The sequence below is a fragment of the Rana temporaria genome, chromosome 4 (assembly GCF_905171775.1).
Source record: "Rana temporaria chromosome 4, aRanTem1.1, whole genome shotgun sequence".
Classification (NCBI taxonomy): Eukaryota; Metazoa; Chordata; class Amphibia; order Anura; family Ranidae; genus Rana; species Rana temporaria.
In genome coordinates this window covers 11,943,456-11,967,127 of record NC_053492.1, presented here as the reverse complement: position 1 = coordinate 11,967,127, position 23,672 = coordinate 11,943,456, and the positions used below count along the sequence as shown (strand labels likewise).

The 23,672-nt window shown below is 48.8% G+C and overlaps 1 protein-coding gene and 1 long non-coding RNA gene across 2 annotated transcripts in view; one reads left to right on the top strand and one right to left on the bottom strand.

The window, feature by feature from the left end:
• The window catches only part of LOC120935906 (oocyte zinc finger protein XlCOF7.1-like), a gene marked incomplete at its 3' end in the record, with an annotated part of 27,463 nt that extends 4,521 nt beyond the window's left edge, over window positions 1–22,942 (bottom strand). The window contains exon 1 of the mRNA XM_040347937.1: window positions 22,225–22,942. Coding sequence (XP_040203871.1) covers window positions 22,225–22,751 — 527 coding nt within the window. The remainder of the gene's footprint in view (window positions 1–22,224) is intronic.
• On the top strand, window positions 9,298–13,514 carry LOC120935907. Its single transcript, XR_005748561.1, has 2 exons — window positions 9,298–9,444; window positions 13,457–13,514. It is a non-coding gene; the product is annotated as an uncharacterized LOC120935907 (long non-coding RNA).
• Window positions 22,943–23,672: the final 730 nt, after the last annotated feature.

Genomic DNA, 23,672 nt, shown 5'->3' with positions numbered 1-23,672 from the left:
GGGCGGTTTTTGACAAATCTTTTAATAAAATCTTCTTTTCTTCTTTCCTTCGGGTTTCTTCCGCTGCTTCTTTCTTGGGTCTTCTCGTCCACATCTTGCCCGACGTGTTCTTCTATCTTCTCCGTCCGTCCTTCAGCCTTCTGGTCCCGCATCTTGCCCGTTGTCTTCTCCTGTCTTCTTCTCCGTCCGTCCGCCAGCCTTCGAGTCCACCTCTTAATTCTTCCCCGGACGCCGCGCTTGAATTTGATTTGGCCGCCGTGTTGCGCTCCTGGGACCCGCCCCCCTCTGACACCACAAGTAAACTCCTTAGAAGGTCATGTGCGTCAGAGGGGGGCGGGGTCACATGAGTGTGACACGGCGGGAACTTCAATTGGAAGCGGCGGCATCTTCTTCTCCGGGCGGGCGCGCTTGAAATTGAATTCCCCCGCCGTGTGACGCTCTGTGACCCCGCCCCCCTCTGACGCACATGACCTTCTAAGGAGTTTACTTGTGGCGTCAGAGGGGGGCGGGTCCCAGGAGCGCAACACGGCGGCCAAATCAAATTGAAGCGCGGCGTCCGGGGAAGAATTAAGAGGTGGACGAGAAGGCTGGCGGACGGACGGAGAAGAAGACAGGAGAAGACAACGGGCAAGATGCGGGACCAGAAGGCTGAAGGACGGACGGAGAAGATAGAAGAACACGTCGGGCAAGATGTGGACGAGAAGACCCAAGAAAGAAGCAGCGGAAGAAACCCGAAGGAAAGAAGAAAAGAAGATTTTATTAAAAGATTTGTCAAAAAACGGCTACTGTCATTTTTAACACTTTTGACATTTTTTTTGGGGTGAAATGGTAGAGGTACAATGTACCCCATTACCATTTCACATAGGGGGGGGGGGCAGGATCTGGGGGTCCCCTTTGTTAAAGGGGTCTTCCAGATTCTGATAAGCCCCCTGCCCGCAGACCCCCACAACCACCGGGCAAGGGTTGTGGGGATGAGGCCCTTGTCCCCATCAACATGGGGACATCCTCCCCATGTTGAGGGCATGTGGCCTGGTGCGGTTCAGGAGAGGGGGGGGGGCCGCACTCTGTCCCCCCCTCTTTTCTGCGGCCGGCCAGGTCAACGTGCTCGGATAAGGGTCTGGTGTGGATTTTTAGGGGGACTCCACGCCATTTTTTTTTTAAATTTGGGGTGGAGTTCCCCTTAAAATCCACACCAGACCTGAAGGGCCTGGAATGGATATTTGCCGGGAACCGCACGTCTTTTTTTTTTTGGTTTTTACGGCGGGGTTCCCCTTAATATCCATTCCAGACCTGAAGGGCCTGGTAATTTAATTTGGGGGAACCCCTACACATTTTTTTGTTTGTTTTATGAATGAATCCCTTTAGAATTGTCAGAGCCGACAATTCATTATAGCCGCGTGTGAATTTTTAAATGACTTTTTTCCTTCTGAATGTCATTTTGTGCAGGGGCAGTTCTAAGTGCGGGAAAAATGCGCTATTTCACATGCTGACATTACATCCCCCCTAGGTACGAAATTTAAAGGAATATTTCACTTTTATTGTTTCACTTTAAGAATTATTAATTTCACTGCTCCCGAAAAAACGGCCGTTTTAAAAAATAAAAAAAACATTGATACATGTTCCCTGGGGCAGGACTGAGGTCCCCAAACACTTTTTAGGACAAAACTTGCAGATTAGCCTTTAAAATGAACACTTTTGATTTCTCCCATAGACTTCTATAGGGAGTTCGGCGCGGCTTTACATATTACTTTCAATGCGCCGGCTGCTACGCTGGTTCATGCGCCTAATTAAGCCTCCACCCGGCGCACTAATTAAGGCATGAACCAGCGCAGCGCACAGAGCATAGTAAATCAGCCCCAATGTGTGTTGAATGCAGGACAGGCCAGTAGCTCAATTGCATATTGTGCAAGCTCTGGCTCAGCTGCGATTCCCCTGTTTTTAAACGAATTAAACAACGTTGTCTTATTTTTTAATTGTGTAAACCAGCCATTCTCAACCAGGGTTCCGTGGAACCCTAGGGTTCCTCCAGAGGTGGCTAAGGGTTCCTTGAGCTATGACTGATTTACCTCCTGTTTGATGGTGCCTACATAGTTCTGAGCCAATTCCACTTGGAGGAGCCAGTGGTATGACACCAATGATCTTCATAGTTCTCTGTAAGGGGGCCATTCTTACCACCACTGTAAAAAAGGTCATTATTCTTACTCACCACCAAAGTAAGGGACATTGTTCCCACTGAATGGGTTTTATCAGGGGTTCCCCGGGACCTGAACATTATTTTAAGGGTTCCCCTTGGGTAAAAAGGTTGAGAAAGGCTGGTGTAAACCAATCCATCTATCTGTCACCCCTTTTTGATGAACTATTGCTGTGTGTTTTTCTATGATTAAAGTTCATTGTACCATCCATAGTGGTCTGTTTTGGTCTACTTTGAGAGAACTTTATTTTCTCACTTTTTTGCTAGATTTTTCTAGGCCATCAGAACTGCATTGACATAGTATTCTATGTGAGTGAGACTTGGATAGATGCACTGAACTATATGTAGATTTATATATACTACCTCTTTGTAAGGTATTTATAATCGGTTGATCCAGGCATTACTCCATATTGTTCGCTCTGTCCAACGAGGCCAAGACATTGCCTTCCACATGCTGGTAGAGAGCTGGAATGGTCTTCCATGAAAAGAAGTGGCGTTTGGGAACCTGCCACTGAGGTACCGCACATTCCACAAATTCACAAAAGGGGGCAGAGTCTACCAGCTGAAAAGGCAGCAGTTGCAGTGCTAGCAATTTAGCCAAGCTAGCATTCAGACGCTGAGCATGTGGATGGCTGGGACCATATTTCTTTCTACGATTTAGCAACAGGGGTAGGGAAATTTGCCTGCTACAATCGGATGTTGGGACACCTAATTCTACACCTTCATTCCTCTCAGTGCAGGTTTCTGAGAGGACTGAGGGTATAGTGTGGTTGGAGATCCCAGCTGATGAGGAGCAAGGAGAGGTCCGCCTTCTTCTTTCATGTGGGTCTTTTAAGTGCTGTTGCCAACGGACTGCATGGGAGGTCGACATATGTCTGGTCAAGCATGTGGTGCCCAAGCGGTTGCTGTTTTGGCCACGCTTGATACGCTTCAGACATAATGTTGCAAACAGCAATGGTGCGATCTGTTGCACATGTGTCAAAAAAGGCCCACACCAACGAACTTTTCAAAATACGCGGGGAGTCAGCAGCGCCCTGAACATGCTTAGCTCTGTAGTGTGATGCAATAGGGTGTGCTGCCCTTAAGCTGCCCCCTGGAGGGCATTCTGCCTCACTGGAGATGTTCCTCCTCCTCCTCTCTTCTATCAGGCACCCAAGTAGAGTCAGTGACCTCATCATCCTCTCCCTCCTCCTCACTGGAGCAAACTTGGCAGTATGCTGTAGCTGGGGGAACATGACTGCCAGTTTCTTGTCCTTCTTGGGCACCCCCTCTCTCTAGGCTCACGTTACTCCCTTCCTCAACCTGGGTCCCATCATCAGAGCCTTCAAAACGATGCGCATTCTCCTGCAGCATATACCCGACACTGTGGTCGAACAGTTTGGGGGACTCCTCCGTGCATGATGGTGGGGCTAGGGAAGGAGTGACTGATGACATGGAGCCGATGGAATAGGCCGCTGTGGCAGCTGCATTGGCAGGCAAACTACTCTGAGCCTGGGTGACAGAGGATGAGGACGGCTTTGTTATCCACTCCACCAACTCTTCTGCATGTTATGGCTCAACGCCGAAAAAAAAGGGATAGGCTTGGCTAGACTGGATGCAGTGGATATATATATGTAGGAGACTGTATATATATATATATATATATATATATATAATTTATTGGACTGCAGCTCACTGAATCACCTGCCTGCCTGAAAGTATATTAGAAAAAGTACACCAGGAACGGCCTGCAGTCAGATCTAGCTACACTGGATGCAGTGGATATATATATATATATATATATATATATATATATATGTGTGTGTGTAGGAGACTGTGTGTATATATATATATTTATATTAAATGCACTGCAGCTAACTGAATCACCCGCCTGCTTAATCTAAATGACACTCTGTCTCTGTCCACGCCAACAACACACTACACAGGGCCAACGTGCATGCGACCTTATATAGTGTGGGGCGTGGACTTAGTCCCCCTGAGCCATGATTGGCCAAAGGCACCCTTCCTTTGGCCAATTATGGCTCTCTTTGCTGACGGCGCTGGGATTGGCTAAAGTATGCGGGTCATAGTGCATGCTTTGGCCAATCATCATACAGCAATGCACTGCGATTTCGCAGTGCATTATGGTGCGTGATGCGGCGCTCGAATTTGGCGCGAACGCCCCATAATGTTCGTTTTCCGATGAACGGGCGAACAGCCAATGTTAGAGTGGAACTCATGTTCGACCCGAACATAAATCTCATCCCTACTAGTGAGAGACCGGGAGCTCAGGGAGAGAAGATCTACAGTGAGAGACTGTGTGGTGGTGTCCGGCTGGAGGCCTTCCACTGTATAGCAGTCTACCTATAGAAGTCTCAGAGTCTGCCAATTGTCATTGCATCTACTCAAATGTGTCCTGGCCCTAAACCGGCTCTCCAACCGTTCTTGTTCAGAGATAATAAAGAGTATGTAATGTACAACATAGAGTATATAGTGCAGGGGTCAGGAGTATGTAATGTACAACATAGAGTATATAGTGCAGGGGCCAGGAGTATGTAATGTACAACATAGAGTATATAGTGCAGGGGCCAGGAGTATGTAATGTACAACATAGAGTATACAGGGAGTGCAGAATTATTAGGCAAATGAGTATTTTGACCACATCATCCTCTTTATGCATGTTGTCTTACTCCAAGCTGTATAGGCTCGAAAGCCTACTACCAATTAAGCATATTAGGTGATGTGCATCTCTGTAATGAGAAGGGGTGTGGTCTAATGACATCAACACCCTATATCAGATGTGCATAATTATTAGTCAACTTCCTTTCCTTTGGCAAAATGGGTCAAAAGAAGGACTTGACAGGCTCAGAAAAGTCAAAAATAGTGAGATATCTTGCAGAGGGATGCAGCACTCTTAAAATTGCAAAGCTTCTGAAGCGTGATCATCGAACAATCAAGCGTTTCATTCAAAATAGTCAACAGGGTCGCAAGAAGCGTGTGGAAAAACCAAGGCGCAAAAGAACTGCCCATGAACTGAGAAAAGTCAAGCGTGCAGCTGCCAAGATGCCACTTGCCACCAGTTTGGCTATATTTCAGAGCTGCAACATCACTGGAGTGCCCAAAAGCACAAGGTGTGCAATACTCAGAGACATGGCCAAGGTAAGAAAGGCTGAAAGACGACCACCACTGAACAAGACACACAAGCTGAAACGTCAAGACTGGGCCAAGAAATATCTCAAGACTGATTTTTCTAAGGTTTTATGGACTGATGAAATGAGAGTGAGTCTTGATGGGCCAGATGGATGGGCCCGTGGCTGGATTGGTAAAGGGCAGAGAGCTCCAGTCCGACTCAGACGCCAGCAAGGTGGAGGTGGAGTACTGGTTTGGGCTGGTATCATCAAAGATGAGCTTGTGGGGCCTTTTCGGGTTGAGGATGGAGTCAAGCTCAACTCCCAGTCCTACTGCCAGTTTCTGGAAGACACCTTCTTCAAGCAGTGGTACAGGAAGAAGTCTGCATCCTTCAAGAAAAACATGATTTTCATGCAGGACAATGCTCCATCACACGCGTCCAAGTACTCCACAGCGTGGCTGGCAAGACAGGGTATAAAAGAAGAAAAACTAATGACATGGCCTCCTTGTTCACCTGATCTGAACCCCATTGAGAACCTGTGGTCCATCATCAAATGTGAGATTTACAAGGAGGGAAAACAGTACACCTCTCTGAACAGTGTCTGGGAGGCTGTGGTTGCTGCTGCACGCAATGTTGATGGTGAACAGATCAAAACACTGACAGAATCCATGGATGGCAGGCTTTTGAGTGTCCTTGCAAAGAAAGGTGGCTATATTGGTCACTGATTTGTTTTTGTTTTGTTTTTGAATGTCAGAAATGTATATTTGTGAATGTTGAGATGTTATATTGGTTTCACTGGTAAAAATAAATAATTGAAATGGGTATCTATTTGTTTTTTGTTAAGTTGCCTAATAATTATGCACAGTAATAGTCACCTGCACACACAGATATCCCCCTAAAATAGCTAAAACTAAAAACAAACTAAAAACGACTTCCAAAAATATTCAGCTTTGATATTAATGAGTTTTTTGGGTTCATTGAGAACATGGTTGTTGTTCAATAATAAAATGAATCCTCAAAAATACAACTTGCCTAATAATTCTGCACTCCCTGTATAGTGCAGGGGTCAGGAGTATGTAATGTACAATAGGGATGAGCCGAACACCCCCATGTTTGGTTCGCACCAAGACCTTCGAATGGACCGAATGTTCGCACAAACATTTAGAACCCCTTTGACGTCTATGGGACTCGAACGTTCAAATTCAAAAGTGCTAATTTTAAAGCCTAATATGCAAGTTATTGTCGTAAAACGTCTTTGAGAACCCGGGTCTTGCCCCAGGGAACATGTATCAATGGAAAAAAAGTTTTAAAAACAGTATTTTTTTCAGGAGCAGTGATTTTAATGATGCTAAAATAAAAAAATAATGAAAAATTCCTTTAAATATCGTACCTGCTGGGTGTCTATAGTATGTCTGTGATAATGTCTTTTAATAGCACAATCACCTGCCTGCTAGTAAATTAGGAAGAACTGATCTAGCTAAACTATACAGTGTATAAATATATGTACAACACCTGGGATGTATATATATCCTCTACACACTGTAACATTAACCGACTAGCCTGCCTGCTCTATCTACCTGCAAAAAATGACACTCTCTCTGTTCCCTGTTAACTGCCACAACACACTACACAAGGCCGCCCTGCAGGCGGCCTTTTATAGTGTGGGGCGTGTACTAAACCCCCTGAGCCATAATTGGCCAAAGCCACCCTGGCTTTGGCCAATTATGGCTCTCCGTTTTTTTGCGCGCTGTGATTGGCCAAGCATGCGTGTCATAGTGCATGCTTGGCCAATCATCAGCCAGCGATGGCGCAGTGAATTATGGTCTGTGAAACGTAACTCGAATTTGGCGCGAACGACCCGTTTTGTTCATATTTCGACGAACAATTGAACATATGATGTTTGAGTCGAACATGAGTTCGACTCGAATACGAAGCTCATCCCTAATGTACAACATAGAGTATATAGTGCAGGGGTCAGGAGTATGTAATGTACTACATAGAGTATATAGTGCAGGGGTCAGGAGTATGTAATGTACAACATAGAGTATATAGTGATGGGTTAGGACTCATGATATTGGTAATCAGTGGTGGGTGAAATGATTACTGGAGACAAGTTGCAGAGATCCCACACCGCTGCCTCCCATCTCCTGAGACTGCACTCAGTGACTTGGGTCTGAGACTATACAGACATATCCCTCCACCCGGCACAGCCAGCACATAACAGAGCAAGTAACCCGGGAGAATTGTTCTGTCAGAGATCTCACTAGACCCGGGCATGGGGCAGAAGACCCAAGGTACATACCCCAGGTGTCTAGGTCAAGCAAACCCTATGGTGAAAATCAACATTTTGCTGCCAGCTGAACCCCAGAATCTCCATAAATCCAGTCTAGAGACATAAATTGTGTCTGCAGCACAGAGAAGGAAGATTATCCGAGAGAAATACAGGAATACAGGACGGGGAACACAGCTCAGGAAAGTGACCAGGGGATTACAGGCTGATATCACCCAGTCCCCGCCCTACTCTGGACCAATCAGTGAGCAGTATGGGTGGAGGAATGGATTTAGTGTTAATGACCCACCTGTGCTGATCTCTGTAGGAGTGTCCTCCTCTATAAATGTCCCCGTTATTCCATCCTCCTCCATAGACTGCTGATCATCCCTCACATACCTCTCTTCTTCTTCTGATTTCACCTCAAATTCTATATCGATTGGATCTCCACTCTAAACCAAGAGAATGAGAGAGAATATCATCTGTAAGATATAAACTTACATACAAAATCCACACATCATCTCCACCAGTCCATGTTCTAGATGCTCCGTCCCACCGACCTTGTAACAGTGGGGGATGGTGTGACCTTCCTGTGTGGAATCCCGGGAATACAGAGGATGGGGACATCTCTCTGGGGGGTTCCTGGTATAAGGTGGCTCCATCATATCCTTGTGTCCTTCTGAAAACTCCTCCATCACTCCATACTCCTCATCCTCCTCTTTATACTCTTCTTTTACATCAATATTATCATCCCCGAGGTTTCCACTCTGAATATATAATAAAACATTCATTATAATAAACATGTTTGTGTATAAATCATAACCACCAATAATTGTTCCTCATCTACCTGATGATGGTGGGGGATGGTGTGTTCTTCCTCCATCACCCCGTCCTCATCATCCTCCTCTTTTATCTCTTCTTTAACCACAACTTTAGGATCTCTCAGGTTTCCACTCTGAATATAGAATAAAAATGACATCAATGGTAACAATGCAGATAATGTACAGATCCTAATGATACCATCAGTGATTGTTCCTCATCTACCTGATGATGGTGAGGGATGGTGTGACCTTCCTGTGTGGAATCCCGGGAATACAGAGGACGGGGACATCTCTCTGGTGGGTTCCCATTACTGGATCCATCTGTAGGAAACACACACACTGACTGAATACATTGTTTCTATGTGTTTATCAGATGATGGGGGATCTAGGTGGAGCCTCCGTACTGCTCTCTCCTTTACAATAAAGTCTCCTCTTACCCGGTGATGTGAGGGGCGGCCGATTCTCCATTAGATTGTCCTTGTAGAGATCCTTGTGTCCTTCTAAATACTCCTACATAGGGAAATAGACAGTCACATCACCTGATACAAAGATAAAGTCATCATCCAGACACATCCCTTGTGTTGAACCTTCACAGACATCAGGAATAGTTATTTCCTCCTCCATAAAGATTATAAAATCAAAATCAAGTATCATAAGTCCACCTCTAACTAAAACCCCCAACCCGTATTATCGTATAATCTCTTAGTATAAACTGAAATGAAGAGAATGTTCCGGCCCTGTAAGTGGGGGAATGTTATGACCCTGAAGGGGTTAATCTAGGTCTCCACACTATATATGTGTGTATCATCATCTGCTGGAGATAAAAGACGTCACAGTGACTATGGAGGAAGAGGACGGACATGACGGGGTTACTGGGTGTAAATAGAAGATAAGATCTTATTACCTCCTCTGCTGCGGATTCCAACAAGGTAGCGGCTAGTTCCTGGCCAGTAGAAGGACCCTGGTGATGTCACAGACCATGTGACTGTTTGGTCACATGGTACAGAGAAGTACAGGAAGTGATCACCAGCCATGCGGCTGCTCTGCTAAACAGGTTTGTGCACGGACTTTTCTCTGCTTCAATTTTGGAATCTCTGCCAAGGAGTAGGACTGTCTGTAGCTGTATATAGGGGGGGGGGGGGTGGTGGGGCTACAGAGCAGAGCACACGTCTTCACCCTGAAGGTTTCTCCCTCCATCTTCTTTTATATTATATCCTCTCCATACCCCCATCTCTCTGTATACCTCAATCTCTCTCTCTCTGTATACCCCCCCTCTCTCTCTCTCTCTGTATACCCCCCTCTCTCTCTGTATACCCCCCTCTCTCTCTCTCTGTATACCCCCTCTCTCTCTCTCTATACCCCCCCTCTCTCTCTCTCTGTATACCCCCCCTCTCTCTCTGTATACCCCCCCTCTCTCTCTCTGTATACCCCCCTTTCTCTCTCTCTGTATACCCCCCCCTCTCTCTCTCTCTGTATACCCCCCCTCTCTCTCTCTCTGTATACCCCCCCTCTCTCTCTCTGTATACCCTCTCTCTCTGTATACCCTCTCTCTCTCTCTCTCTCTCTGTATACCCCCCCTCTCTCTCTGTATACCCCTCTCTCTCTCTCTGTATACCCCCTCTCTCTCTCTCTGTATACCCCCCTCTCTCTCTCTGTATACCCCCTCTCTCTCTCTCTCTCTCTCTCCGTATACCCCCCTCTCTCTCTGTATACCCCCCCTCTCTCTCTCTCTCTGTATACCCCCCTCTCTCTGTATACCCCCCCTCTCTCTCTCTCTCTGTATACCCCCTCTCTCTCTCTCTCTCTCTGTATACCCCCCTCTCTCTCTGTATACCCCTCTCTCTCTCTCTCTCTCTCTGTATACCCCCCTCTCTCTCTGTATACCCCCCCCCTCTCTCTCTCTGTATACCCCCCTCTCTCTCTCTACCCCCTCTCTCTCTCTCTCTCTCTGTATACCCCCCTCTCTCTCTCTGTATACCCCCTCTCTCTCTCTCTGTATACCCCCTCTCTCTCTCTCTCTCTGTATACCCCCCTCTCTCTCTGTATACCCCTCTCTCTCTGTATACCCCCCTCTCTCTGTATACCTCTCTCTCTCTCTCTCTCTCTCTCTGTATATCCCCTCTTTCTCTCTCTGTATCCCCCTCTCTCTCTCTGTATACCCCCCTCTCTCTCTCTGTATACCCCCTCTCTCTCTGTATACCCCCTCTCTCTCTCTGTATACCCCCTCTCTCTCTCTCTCTATACCCTCTCTCTCCCCTCCCCCTCTCTCCCCTCCCCCTCTCTCTCTTCCCACCCCCTCTCTCTCTTCCCTCCCCCCTCTCTCTCTTCCCTCCCCCTCTCTCTCTTCCCCCCCCCTCTCTCTCTCCCCTCCTCCCTCTCTCTTCCCCCCCCCCCCCTCTCTCTCCCTTCCCCCCCTCTCTCTCTCTTCCCCCCCCTCCCTCTCTCTTCCTCCCCTCTCTCTCTCTTCCCTCCCCCCTCTCTCTCTCTTCCCTCCCCCCTCTCTCTCTCTTCCCTCCCCCCTCTCTCTCTCTTCCCTCCCCCTCTCTCTTCCCTCCCCCCCTCTCTCTCTTCCCTCCCCTCCCCCTCTCTTCCCTCCCCTCCCCCCTCTCTTCCCTCCCCTCCCCTCTCTCTCTTCCCTCCCCCTCTCTCTCTTCCCTCCCCCCTCTCTCTCTTCCCCCTCTCTCTCTCTTCCCTCCCGCCCTCTCTCTCTCTTCCTCCCCCCCTCTCTCTCTTCCTCCCCCCCTCTCCCTTCCCCCCCCCCCCCCCGTCCGTCTCTCCCCTCCCCCCCCCCCCTCGCTCTCTCCCCCCCTCTCTCTCTCTTCCCTCCCCCTCTCTCTCTTCCCTCCCCCCCCTCTCTCTCTCTTCCCTCCCCTCCCCCCTCTCTCTCTTCCCTCCCCTCCCCTCTCTCTTCCCTCCCCCCCCTCTCTCTCTTCCCTCCCCCCCTCTCTCTCTCTTCCCTCCCCCCCTCTCTCTCTTCCCTCCCCCTCTCTCTCTTCCCTCCCCTCCCCCTCTCTCTCTTCCCTCCCCTCCCCCTCTCTCTCTTCCCTCCCCTTCCCCCTCTCTCTCTCTTCCCTCCCCCCTCTCTCTCTCTTCCCTCCCCCCCTCTCTCTCTCTCTCTTCCCTCCCCCCTCTCTCTCTCTCTTCCCCCCTCTCTCTCTCTTCCCTCCCCTCCCCTCCCCCTCTCTCTCTCTCTTCCCTCCCCTCCCCCCTCTCCCCCCTCTCTCTTCCCTCCCCCCTCTCTCTCTCTTCCCTCCCCCCTCTCTCTCTCTTCCCTCCCCCTCTCTCTCTTCCCTCCCCTCCCCCTCTCTCTCTTCCCTCCCCTCCCTCTTCCCTCCCCCCTCTCTCTCTTCCCTCCCCTCCCCCTCTTTCTTCCCTCCCCTCCCCCTCTCTCTCTTCCCTCCCCTCCCCCCTCTCTCTCTTCCCTCCCCCCTCTCTCTCTCTCTCTTCCCTCCCCCCTCTCTCTCTCTTCCCTCCCCCCCTCTCTTCCCTCCCCCCTCTCTCTTCCCTCCCCCCTCTCTCTCTTCCCTCCCCTCCCCCCTCTCTCTCTTCCCTCCCCTCCCCCCTCTCTCTCTTCCCTCCCCTCCCCCCTCTCTCTTCCCTCCCCCCTCTCTCTCTTCCTCCCCCCCCCTCTCTCTCTTCCCTCCCCCCTCTCTTCCCTCCCTCCCCCCTCTCTCTCTCTTCCCTCCCCCCTCTCTCTCTTTTACCTTCCCTCCCCCCTCTCTCTCTTCCCTCCCCCTCTCTTCCCTCCCCCTCTCTCTCTTCCCTCCCCTCCCCCTCTCTCTCTCTTCCCTCCCCCCTCTCTCTCTTCCCTCCCCCCCTCTCTCTCTCTTCCCTCCCCCCTCTCTCTCTCTTCCCTCCCCCTCTCTCTCTCTTCCCTCCCCCCTCTCTCTCTCTTCCCTCCCCCCCTCTCTCTCTCTCTCTTCCCTCCCCCCTCTCTCTCTCTTTTCCCTCCCCCCGCCCCCGGCCCACCCCTCCCCCTCTCTCTCTCTTCCCTCCCCTCCCCCCTCTCCCCCCCCTCTCTCTCTCCCCCCCTCTCTCTCCCTCCCCCTCTCTCTCTTACCTCCCCCCTCTCTCTCTCTTCCCTCCCCCCCTCTCTCTCCCCCCCTCTCTCTCTCTTCCCTCCCCCTCTCTCTCTCTTCCTCCCCCCTCTCTCTCTCTCTCTTCCCTCCTCCCCCCCTCTCTCTCTTCCCTCCCCTCCCCCCTCCCCCTCCCCTCCCCCTCTCCCTCTTCCCTCCCCCCTCTCTCTCTTTCCTCCCCTCCCCCTCTCTCTTCCCTCCCCTCCCCCTCTCTCTCTTCCCTCCCCCCTCTCTCTCTCTCTCCTCCCCTCCCCCCCTCTCTCTCTTCCCCCCCCTCCCCCTCCCTCCCCCCTCCCCCTCTCTCTCCCCCCCCCCCCCTCCCCCCCCCCCCCCCTCTCTCTTCCCTCCCCCTCTCTCTCTTCCCTCCCCTCCTCTCTTCCCTCCCCCCCCCCCCTCTCTCTCTTCCCTCCCCTCTCTCTCTTCCCTCCCCTCCCCCCCTCTCTCTCTTCCCTCCCCTCCCCCCCTCTCTCTCTTCCCTCCCCCCCCCCCTCTCTCTCTTCCCTCCCCTCCCCCCCCTCTCTCTCTTCCCTCCCCTCCCCCCTCTCTCTCTTCCCTCCCCCCTCTCTCTCTCTCTTCCCTCCCCTCCCCCCTCTCTCTCTCTTCCCTCCCCTCCCCCCCTCTCTCTCTTCCCTCCCCCCTCTCTCTCTTACCTTCCCTCCCCCCTCTCTCTCTTACCTCCCCCCCTCTCTCTCTTCCCTCCCCTCCCCCCTCTCTCTCTTCCCTCCCCTCCCCCCTCTCGCTCTCTTCCCTCCCCCCTCTCTCTCTCTTCCCTCCCCCCCCCTCTCTCTCTTCCCTCCCCCCCTCTCTCTCTTCCCTCCCCCCTCTCTCTCTCTTCCCTCCCCCCCCTCTCTCTCTCTTCCCTCACCCCTCTCTCTCGTCCCTCACCCCTCTCTCTGGTGGTGTCTGTAGCTGTATATGGGCGGGGGGGGGGGGGGGGGGGGGTGTCTGTAGCTGTATACAACTGATCCTTACCTAATTTATTTTTGGCAGGGGAGCTGATGTGGAGGAAATAAACTTCAGCTACAGTGGCAGATGAGAAAAATAAATTGGAGAAAAAAATTGAACCGTCTGTGACATAAGGGGACGGGGCCTCCTGATGACGTCACAGGGAGGCCACGCCCCTAATGGCTATATAATAAGCTGCAGAGACTGGGGACAGCGTCTGAGGACCGGAGGAAGAAGAAGAGCGGAGGGGAGAAGACTGGATGAAGATTTTTAATAAACTTTTCAAAACGTCTCCTGTCATTATTTACATACACTGCCTTTTATGGGGTGAATGGGTACAATGTACCCCATACCCATTCACATAGGGAGGGGGTCCGGGATCTGGGGGGCCCCCTTGTTAAAGGGGGCTTCCAGATTCCGATGAGCCCCCTGCCCGCGGACATCCATAACCACCGGCCAGGGTTGTTGGGAAGAGGCCCTTGTCGTCATCAACATGGGGGCAAGGTGCCTTGGGGTGGGGGGGGTGCACTGCCCCAAAGCACCCACACCCCCCATGTTGAGGGGGTGTGGCCTGTTATGGTCCAGGGGGGGTGGGGCCGCTCGCTCGTCCCCTCCCTTTTCTCGCCTGCCGGGCTGCATGGTCGGATAAGGGTTTGGTATGGATTTTGGGGGAACCCCACGCCTTTTCACGCCCTCGGCATGGGGCTACCCTCAAATTCCATTCCAGACCCCAAGGGCCTGGGGGGGACCCCCACGCCGTTTTTTTCCCATTTTGGTGTGGATCCTGATCCGACTTGCAGTGCGCCTTCCATTCAAATCAATAGGCTCCCATAGCGAGCCATTGATTTTGAATAAAGGCAGAAAAAACGCTGCTAAAAGCGACGTGGTCAAACGTGCAATAACGGAAATGGAAAAAGCTACTAAAAGCACGTTTTTACAGCTGCTTTTTCCTGGCATTAGAAGTGGCTCTGCAGCTCATTTTTTCAGACGCCCCGTGTGCATGAGGCCTTACAGGTGGAGGCTATTGACATTTGTTTCCCTACTCATCTTTTCTTACTGTTTGTCACTAGTTTTGCATTTGGCTGGGGTCAGTGTCACTACTGGTAGCATGAGGCCATACCTGGACTCTATAGAGGTTGCACAGGCAGTCCAACTCCTCCAGGATGGCACATCAACACGTCCCATTGACTTGACAGAAGGTTTGCAGTGTCTCTCAGCACAGTCTCAAGAGCAAGGAGGAGATTCTAGGAGAGCTGGACAGGGCTGCAGAAAGTCCTTTTGTTCTAGACCTCTACAGGCTAGACAATGGCACCCTGACTGACATTGGGTATCAGTCAGGGTGGGACATTGGGTATCGGGATGAAATCCTTGGACCTTGCTTGTCCTAAATCCAATAGAACACCTCTAGGACATTCTTAAATCCTAGATGGTGGTTTACCAGTTAATAAGCTTTGTTTTCCTGTTTATGGGAGGTGGATCCACCAAAACTGTGGACCCTCTCTCTAGTACTTTTGTAGGCGATTCTGCCGTATTTCAATTCTTGGGTAGTTTTTCTTGGTGTCAAGAATGCGGGCGCATGTCCAATGGGACATTTGAGCCACTTTTGCCCTTACATGCAATCTCCTTGTCTGGGAGGCAACCAGGGAATTGTTATCAGGTCCGCGTCACGACACAGCGTCATACGCAGGGCGGGAGGAATATATCAGGAAGTCGCCCCATTGGCATTTCTGATAGGTGGGGAAGCCGTGTAAGTCATGTTGATGTTGTCTCAATGTAAGAGTACACGGAGCAGTCACACCCACACACAATACCTCCTGCACTTGGGAAAATGGCCCCTCCAGATGGATATGCTTAGCTCTTCATTACTTTTGAAAATGGGTAACCATGCTGTGCGGTGTATACAAGCTGATTATGCCTTTTGCCTTGCAGGTTTGAAAAAAAAAAGTTTATGCGGTTTACAACCGCTTTAAATCAATGTGATTGGTTGCTAATCAATTTTTCTCTACAAACAGTGGAAATCTGGATGATTATCCTGTGCTCTAATGCACAGCGATGAGACCCATTATCAACCTTAAAAATTATTATTTTTCTGTATATTTGTTATACATATTACATATATATATATTTATTTATTTTAAAAAAATGTTAATGGCTATTTCATACATCTTTATAATTTGTCATTGCTTATTTGGACTGCTTGAAATGATCCTTAATACTGTATTGTTGTTCATGTTCCATCTATTAACCCCTGAAAAAGCTAAATTTACCAGCGAAACATGTTGAGATTATCACCCACAAAGTGTTGTAAACCTTGGACTATGTTCATTTTAACATCGTTGTTTGTTTTGTCTTCACGTTTTAAATGAATTAAAATAAAATATGTAATTTTACTTTTTTCTCTCAACACTTTTATTTGCACCTAAAAAATCCCAGCTCCCACGGGAGCATCTCTTCTTGTGTCCTATATCTTCATACAGGGATGTGGTGCAGGTGAATTGGATAGATCCTTTTCCTGTCTATTCCATTATGATTCAGTCCATCCGACACTGCCAGGTTGCTCAGTGATACCCTGGTCCAGATCTGGGAGGAAATACCCCAGGACACCATCCGTCATCTCATTAGGAGTATGCCCTGACGACGTCAGGCATGCATACAAGAACGTGGGGGCCATACACACTACTGAGTACCATTTGGAGTTGCTGCAATAAAACTAGCTCTTTCACTGTGAACCGTCTGGTTCCTATCCCTATCAAGAACCATTCTTGAGCTGGAGGGATAACGGTCCTTTTGAGTGCATAGGAACTAGCTCTCTCACTGTGAGCTGGCTTGTTCCTATCCTTTTAATAGGACCTGACCACTATGGAGAAAAAGGTCCTTTCGCAGGATAGAAACTAGCTCCCTCACTGTGATCCGTCTGGTTCCTATCTCTGTAAATGACTATTCTTGGCTGGAGGTATAAAGGTCCTTTAGCTGGATGGGAACTAGCTCTCTCACTGTGAGTTGGCTAGTTCCTATCCTTTAACAGGACCTGACCACTATGGAGAAAAAGGTCCTTTAGCTGCATAGGAACTAGCTCCCTCACTGTGAGTTGGATAGTTCCTATCCCTATACAGGACCTGACCACTAGGGGGCTAAAAGGTCCTTTCCCAGGATAGGAACTAGCTCTCTCACTGTGAGTTGGCTAGTTCCTATCCCTATACAGGACCTGACCACTATAGAGAAAAAAGATCCTTTCACAGGATAGGAACTAGCTCTTTCACTGTGAACCGTCTAGTTCCTATCCTTGTAAAGGACCATTCTTAGCTGGATGGATAAAGGTCCTTTGCCTGGATGGGAACTAGATTTTTCACTGTGAGCTGGCTAGTTCCTATCCTTTAACAGGACCCGACCACTATGGAGAAAAAGGTCCTTTCGCTGGATAGGAACTAGCTCACTCACTGTGAGCTGTCTAGTTTCTATCCCTGTAAAGGACCATTCTTGGCTGGAGGGATAAAGGTCCTTTAGCTGGATGGGAACTAGCTCTCTCACTGTGAACCATCTAGTTCCTATCCCTGTAAAGGGCTGGAGGGATAAAGGTCATTTGGCTGGATGGGAACTAGCTACCTCACTGTGAGCTGGCTAGTTCCTATCCTTTAAAAGGACCCGACCACTATGGAGAAAAAGGTCCTTTCGCTGGATAGGAACTAGCTCACTCACTGTGAGCTGTCTAGTTTCTATCCCTGTAACGGACCATTCTTGGCTGGAGGGATAAAGGTCCTTTAGCTGGATGGGAACTAGCTCTCTCACTGTGAACCATCTAGTTCCTATCCCTGTAAAGGGCTGGAGGTATAAAGGTCCTTTAGCTGGATGGGAACTAGCTACCTCACTGTGAGCTGGCTAGTTCCTATCCTTTAAAAGGACCCGACCACTATGGAGAAAAATGTCCTTTAGCTGGATGGGAACTAGATTTCTCACTGTGAGTTGGCTAGTTCCTATCCTTTAAAAGGACCTAAACACTATGGAGAAAATGGTCCTTTAGCTGGATGGGAACTAGCTCTCTCACTGTGAGTTGGCTAGTTCCTATCCTTTAACAGGACCTGACCACTCGGGGGCTAAAAGGTCCTTTAGCTGGATAGGAAATAGCTCATTCACACTGAGCAAACTATATCCTACCCTGAGAAAGGACAGGGTCCTTCTACTGGCCAGGAACTAGTCGCAACCAGAAAGTCTTCTTTACTTCCTCCCAAATCACCTCTCACCTGGAACTTCCTATCTGTACCTGACATCACTTCCTGTCTTCCATAGAGACGTCCTGTCTGGGTAGAAGTGAGATCACCATCTTGTGGAGTTTAGAGGAACTGCAGCCCCGAGAAAACGTCTCGTAGTGAACACGGCCTTGTGCTATGTGTATGTACTGTATATCCTTATAGATGGGGTCATCTCCACTCCCACCAAGAACACAGTGATTAGCTGCACACTGCACACCAGGACAACACACTGATTAGCTGCACAACAGGAAAAAAAATTCCCAAGAAAATAGGAATATACTAAACAGAAGATATCTACAACATATGTAGCATTACCCCCAGTGGAGCTGCTAGATTTTTGGGCGGTGTGTTACCTCGTGGCTCCTCCGAAATTACTAGGGGTGAATGATGTGTAGTACATCTAGTAGAAGTAAAGGAATTTCCAGACAGGTGCTCTTTGCTGTGCTCTTTATTAAGCAGCCAGGTAAAAACAGTAAACTTGTGGTGAGGCGTGTAAAGTTGAAGAAGATAGGAGAATAGCAGATTCAGGCATAATGATAGGAAACAGTCCTGCTCCCAAACGTAACACTTCCTTGCACCACTCTCGCCTAGGGTGACCACATTTCCAAACTGCCATTCAGGGACATTCCAATTATGCCTAAAGTACAACAAAAAAAATAAAGAATTCCTCTAAATATCGTGCCTGGGGGGTCCCCTTAGTCTGCCTGTAAAGTGGGGCACGTGTACCATGTATGGAACCAGCTGCAGCAAAAATGAAAATTCAAAAAAAGAGTCAAATCACATTTAAATTGACTGTGTCACCCGGCTATTGAAAAAAAGAAAAAGCAAAAAAAAAAAAACGAGTGCCCCCCCCCCCCCCCCAGTCCATACCAGCACTCACGGGCTCTACCCTCTCACCCCAAAGCATCACGTCCCCATCTTACCCTGGCTGGTGGTTGTGGTGGCATGCAGGCAGGGGGGTTATCAGAATTTCCAAGCCCCCAAAGGGTCTGGAATGGACTAGGGGAGGGGGACCCCACGCCGTGTTTTTTTTTTTTACTGACAGCTTTATTTTTTATTTAGCTGTCAGCGGGAAAGCCCATTGACAGCTGAAGACTCATCAGTTGTTAGGGACGCCAGTTTCCCAGGCCCACTATCTCATCGGGTGGCTGTGTCAGTTTCATTCCGGGACACTGTATTGTCCTGGAATGAAGGTGCCCGGGACCCGGGACAGAACTGCAAAATGCGGGACTGTCCCGGGCAATCCGGGACATGTGGTCACCCTACTCTCGCCGAAGTGGGTTTAATGTACCCGGACAGGCCTCACTGACCTGGCAGCCGGAGTATCACTCGGACAATTGTAGGATAAAGTCTCTGCCACAGACCCCTCTCAATGAGCCTCAGAAAGATATCTCTGATACAGGTCCCCTCTGGGTTGAATTCCCGGAGATATGCCTCCCTAATTGAGCCATGTCTGGATCTCCTTCAACTTGTCGCCCAGGTACCGACTGGCAGGTGATCAATCCCTCAGTGTCCAGTCACCTCGATCCCCGGTGGTTTGTGCAGGCCCTTTTGGACCGCCAGCCTCTCAATGGCACTCCTCAGACTGACTCCCCACCGAACAGCAGTACAGCTTGGGATCCTCAAAGGTGGGAACCCAGTCACTCACTGGGTCCCCGTCGCTGTTCAGATGCTCCGGGCCAGCATGGTCCCAGAACCAGGAACACCGCGTGGCACGCATGCCCCGGCCAGGTAGACCATATCGCTGGGGCGCCGTGATGTGGCCACCCTAAAGGTGGGTGCCACACTGGACGAAGAAGAACCCAGAACCAATTGCGTCTGCCCCATAAATACCCCTCCCCAGCATACACCGCAAGGACAAACCCTCGTGATTGGCTGCTGGGAAAGAGCACCCAAACCTTGACTCCACTGCTGCCACCTGCAGCACCGGGGCTGGAAGAACACCCCAGTACAGCAGAATGGGCCCACAGCACAGACAAGCTGAGACAGAGACCGCATTTTGCAACTAACAATCTGGATCAGAGTTTAACTACACTCTGATCTACCCTTAAATTTAACTAGCACCGGTACCATAAAGTACACAGGCATTACACATATAACAACAATCATCAAAGATACTTATCACATCCTCTAGAATAGACTTGTTGGCTGATCTCCAGATGTTAAAAGAGAGCCCTTTTTACAAACCTCAGTCACACCTCATTCAAACCCCATCCCATTGCCAGCCCAACTTGGGCTTCGGACTTCTTGTATACTCTGCAGCTGGCATTACATGTGAATGTTGGACAGATTGTTACATCTGCTGTTTATATTGAGCTCTTTGTGTAGAGTCCTGTTGAAGTCCTCCATGATGTATTTTATGTTTCCTTTGGAGGATTTAGGCTGGTTTCAGGCTAATACAGCCCTTCTCAACCTTTTCAACCCAGAGGAACTTTTAAAATAACTTTCCAGATCTTGGGGGACCTCTGCTAATAATTATGTAGCACTACCCCTGCAGGGGTTACAGATGACTGTGTTCCCTACTTTTGCACAGCTAGGCAACAAGCATTTTCCACACTTTCTGCAGACACAAGGGCCAGTCTTTTTATTAGGGGTAATAACTTGGATGGGAATAGGAATTATGGGATGCCCAACTTGATAGCAACAAAACCAAGGACAACTTCCCCCCTATGTACAATTCCAGATTTGTCTCACTCATGACTGCTGACAGTCTTGTGTAGAAAATATCCAAAAAGCCCCCTTAGGACTAGGAACTCTCTCAGTCCTTTAGAAAGTAGCACTAAGGGGCTGATTTACCAATCCTTTGCTCCATGATTCATGGAGCAAAGGCTGGAGCAACAGCCGTTTTGGACTTTACTAAAGCAGCACAATTCCTTATTTACTATAATGCCGAGTGCGCCCAGGAGGGGGCGCATGGTGCGCCTCTATGGACCTGGCGCACGGCATTTAGAAATGTAAAATGAAGGTGTTTGTGAGAGAGTTTATTAGGGGGTGATGTGGGAAAGTGTAGTGACATGTGTTTGTTTAACTTTTATGTGCCGAATTGAAAGTGAAAGTGACTTTTGTGAAAACGAGCCGCTACGCCGGCAAGTACATTTAAACCTGCGGGAGGTTTGAGTACTGCGCATGCGTGAGAGGTAAATTCGGGCACTTACGCACGCCGCTTCACTACGCCGGCAAAATATTTGTAAATATCAAGCGGCGTATCATGCTGGTATCATAATCTAATTCTATCTGCATGCACCTAAAAGGCTAGGTGCATGCTGATGAGCTGATCAGCCAATCATTGTTTAGAACTTGGTGCAGGCTCCGCCTCAGCAGGGAAGGAAGACAGAGCTATTGCTGGGGGGAGTTACATTAGTCAGGCGGCAGTTGTAAGCCAATCATTGTTTGTTTCTCCCTGTCCCTAATACAGCACGCCGAGGGAGGGGGCGGGGCACGGCTGGCGGCGCGATGTCAGTGAAATCTATGTCCCTTCTGTGGTGGCCGTGCAGATGGAGGAATCGGATGGGAGCGGGAGCGGGGTCAGTACTGCAGGGCAGGCGGCCATGCGGGCCGAAAACTTTAGCCGCGAATCGGACGATTCTTTCACAAAAATTGGCCAATGCCAATTTCACAAAAACGGCCAAATATCGGCCGATATATCGGTCGACCTCTAGTAGAGAGCATCCTGACTCTCCTGTAGTTCAAGGGAGGGGGCGAGCGCGACACTCCACACCAGGGAGAAAGCTTCACATTACTGTGTGGAGTTACAGACAGAAGAACAAGAAGTGAGGATTTCTCAGAAGAAATAAGGACATTTAAAAGCAAAATGGAAGGATGAGGTAAGTGAAGGAGGACTGCACTAAGGTAAAGGAAGCTATTTAGGGAAAAAAAATTCTACCTTTACAACCCCTTTAATTAACACAGTGATTGCCTATGATGGTCAGCTACATCTAGGCATTTACGCCTGAAACTCCACCCCCCCCATCAGGAAAAAGAGCAATACCGCATTATGTCCATAGATGGAGCCAAAGATCATAGGAAATCACTGTATGAAATAAAAAAATTACCAACATTTGTCACAGCTGCTCAAATGCTGATCACAGTCTTGAACTATATATTTTTTTTTAACTAGACCTCTAAGCGTTTGTGAAAGGGTACACCACAAAATTTACCAAGAAATGGTTATGACTCCATTTTTATTTTTATACTGTTATCAATGGCCAACACGGTACAACACTTCATCCATGTCTTTGGTGATCTCTGATCTCCTTATGAAGAGTTTCTTACATGATGAAGATCAGCCATGGAGTATATCTGAGGTGTATATCAGGGTGTGCTTCTTCCCCACATGAGAGCTGTGATGTCCAGCAACATTCATATAGAAGACATTTCCCGCACTCAAGGCACTAATACACCTCGAGGGTTGTGTGGGATCCCTGATGTACAGGAAGACAGGACTTCAGTGAGGAACATTTCCCTCACTCAGGACAAGAAAGTAACTTCTTCCTCATGTGAGATCTCTGATGTTTGGAAACACTAGACTTCTGTGAAAAACATTTCCCACACTCAGGACAGGAATACGGCTTTTCCCCCGTGTGAGATCTCTGATGTGAGACAAGTCCTGATTGTTGTGCAAAACATTTCCCGCACTCAGAGCAGGAAAACGGCTTCTCGCCTGTGTGCAATCTCTGATGACTACCAAGATGCCACTTTTCTGCAAAACATTTTCTGCACTCAGGACAGGAGTAGGGCTTTTCCCCTGTGTGATATTTCTTATGTCTGGAAAGATCGGGCTTCTGTGAAAAACATTTCCCACACTCAGGACAGGAATACGGCTTTTCCTTCGTGTGAGACCTCTGATGTATGACAAGTTCTTGTTTTTGTATAAAACCTTTTCCGCACTCAGAACAGAAATACAGATTCTCACCTGTGTGCAATTTCTGATGATTATGAAAATAGGACATGTCTGAAAAACATTTTCCGCACTCAAGACAGGAATAGGGCTTTTCCCCCTTGTGAGATCTCTGGTGTCTGTAAAGGTTGGACTTCTGTGAAAAACATTTACCGCACTCAGGACAGGAATGCGGCTTTTCCTCTGTGTGAGACATCTGATGTGAGACCAGAACTGATTTTAGAGCAAAACATTTTCCACACTCAGAACAGGAATAAGGCTTCTCACCTGTGTGTGATCTTTGGTGAATATGAAGATTGGACTTCCATGTAAAGCATTTCCCACACTCATTACAGGAAAAAAGTTTCTCAGGTGTGTGCAATCTCTGATGATGATGATTAAGACCGGACTTATCTGAAAAACATAGCACTCAGTACAGGAAAACCTCTTCTTTGTTGGAAGGACAGCACCGTCCCTCACAGTCTGAGGTTCCTCAGGATAAGAGGAATACGATGATGGCCCATCTACACTGTGTGGTGTCGGATGGACATTTGAGGTAGTCGGGTTTTCTCCTGGACTATACTGTGTGATGTCCTCATCTTCTACTTTACAGTCTGGAGACAAAGTGAGACAATCCTCTGAGGTTTTCCTCATCTCCCGTCCATCTCCTAAAATAGAAATAAAAAGATTATTACTACTGAGGAATTGGAAACTGCTCTGCTGCAAGTGGAAAGTGATTATGATGCTAACTCTGACTCACACACACACACGAGAAGCATGGCTGTATAAATGCAGAGAGTATGAGCTCCAGTTATTATGCCGCGTACACACGGTCGTTTTTCCATCATGAGAAAAAAACGACGTTTTTCCCAACGTCATCATTAAAAACGATGTTGCCCACACACCATCGTTTTTAAAAAATGATGAACAAAGCGCGGTGACGTACAACACGTACGACGGCACTCTAAAGGGGAAGTTCTATTCGCCTTGGGGCTGTTTTTAGCTGATTCCTTGTAAGTAAAAGACGATTCGCGCTTTTTTGTCTGTTACAGCGTGATGAATGTGCTTACTCCATTATGATTGGTAGTTTTACCAGAACTGGCGCTCCCGTCTCATAACTTGCTTCTGGGCATGCGCG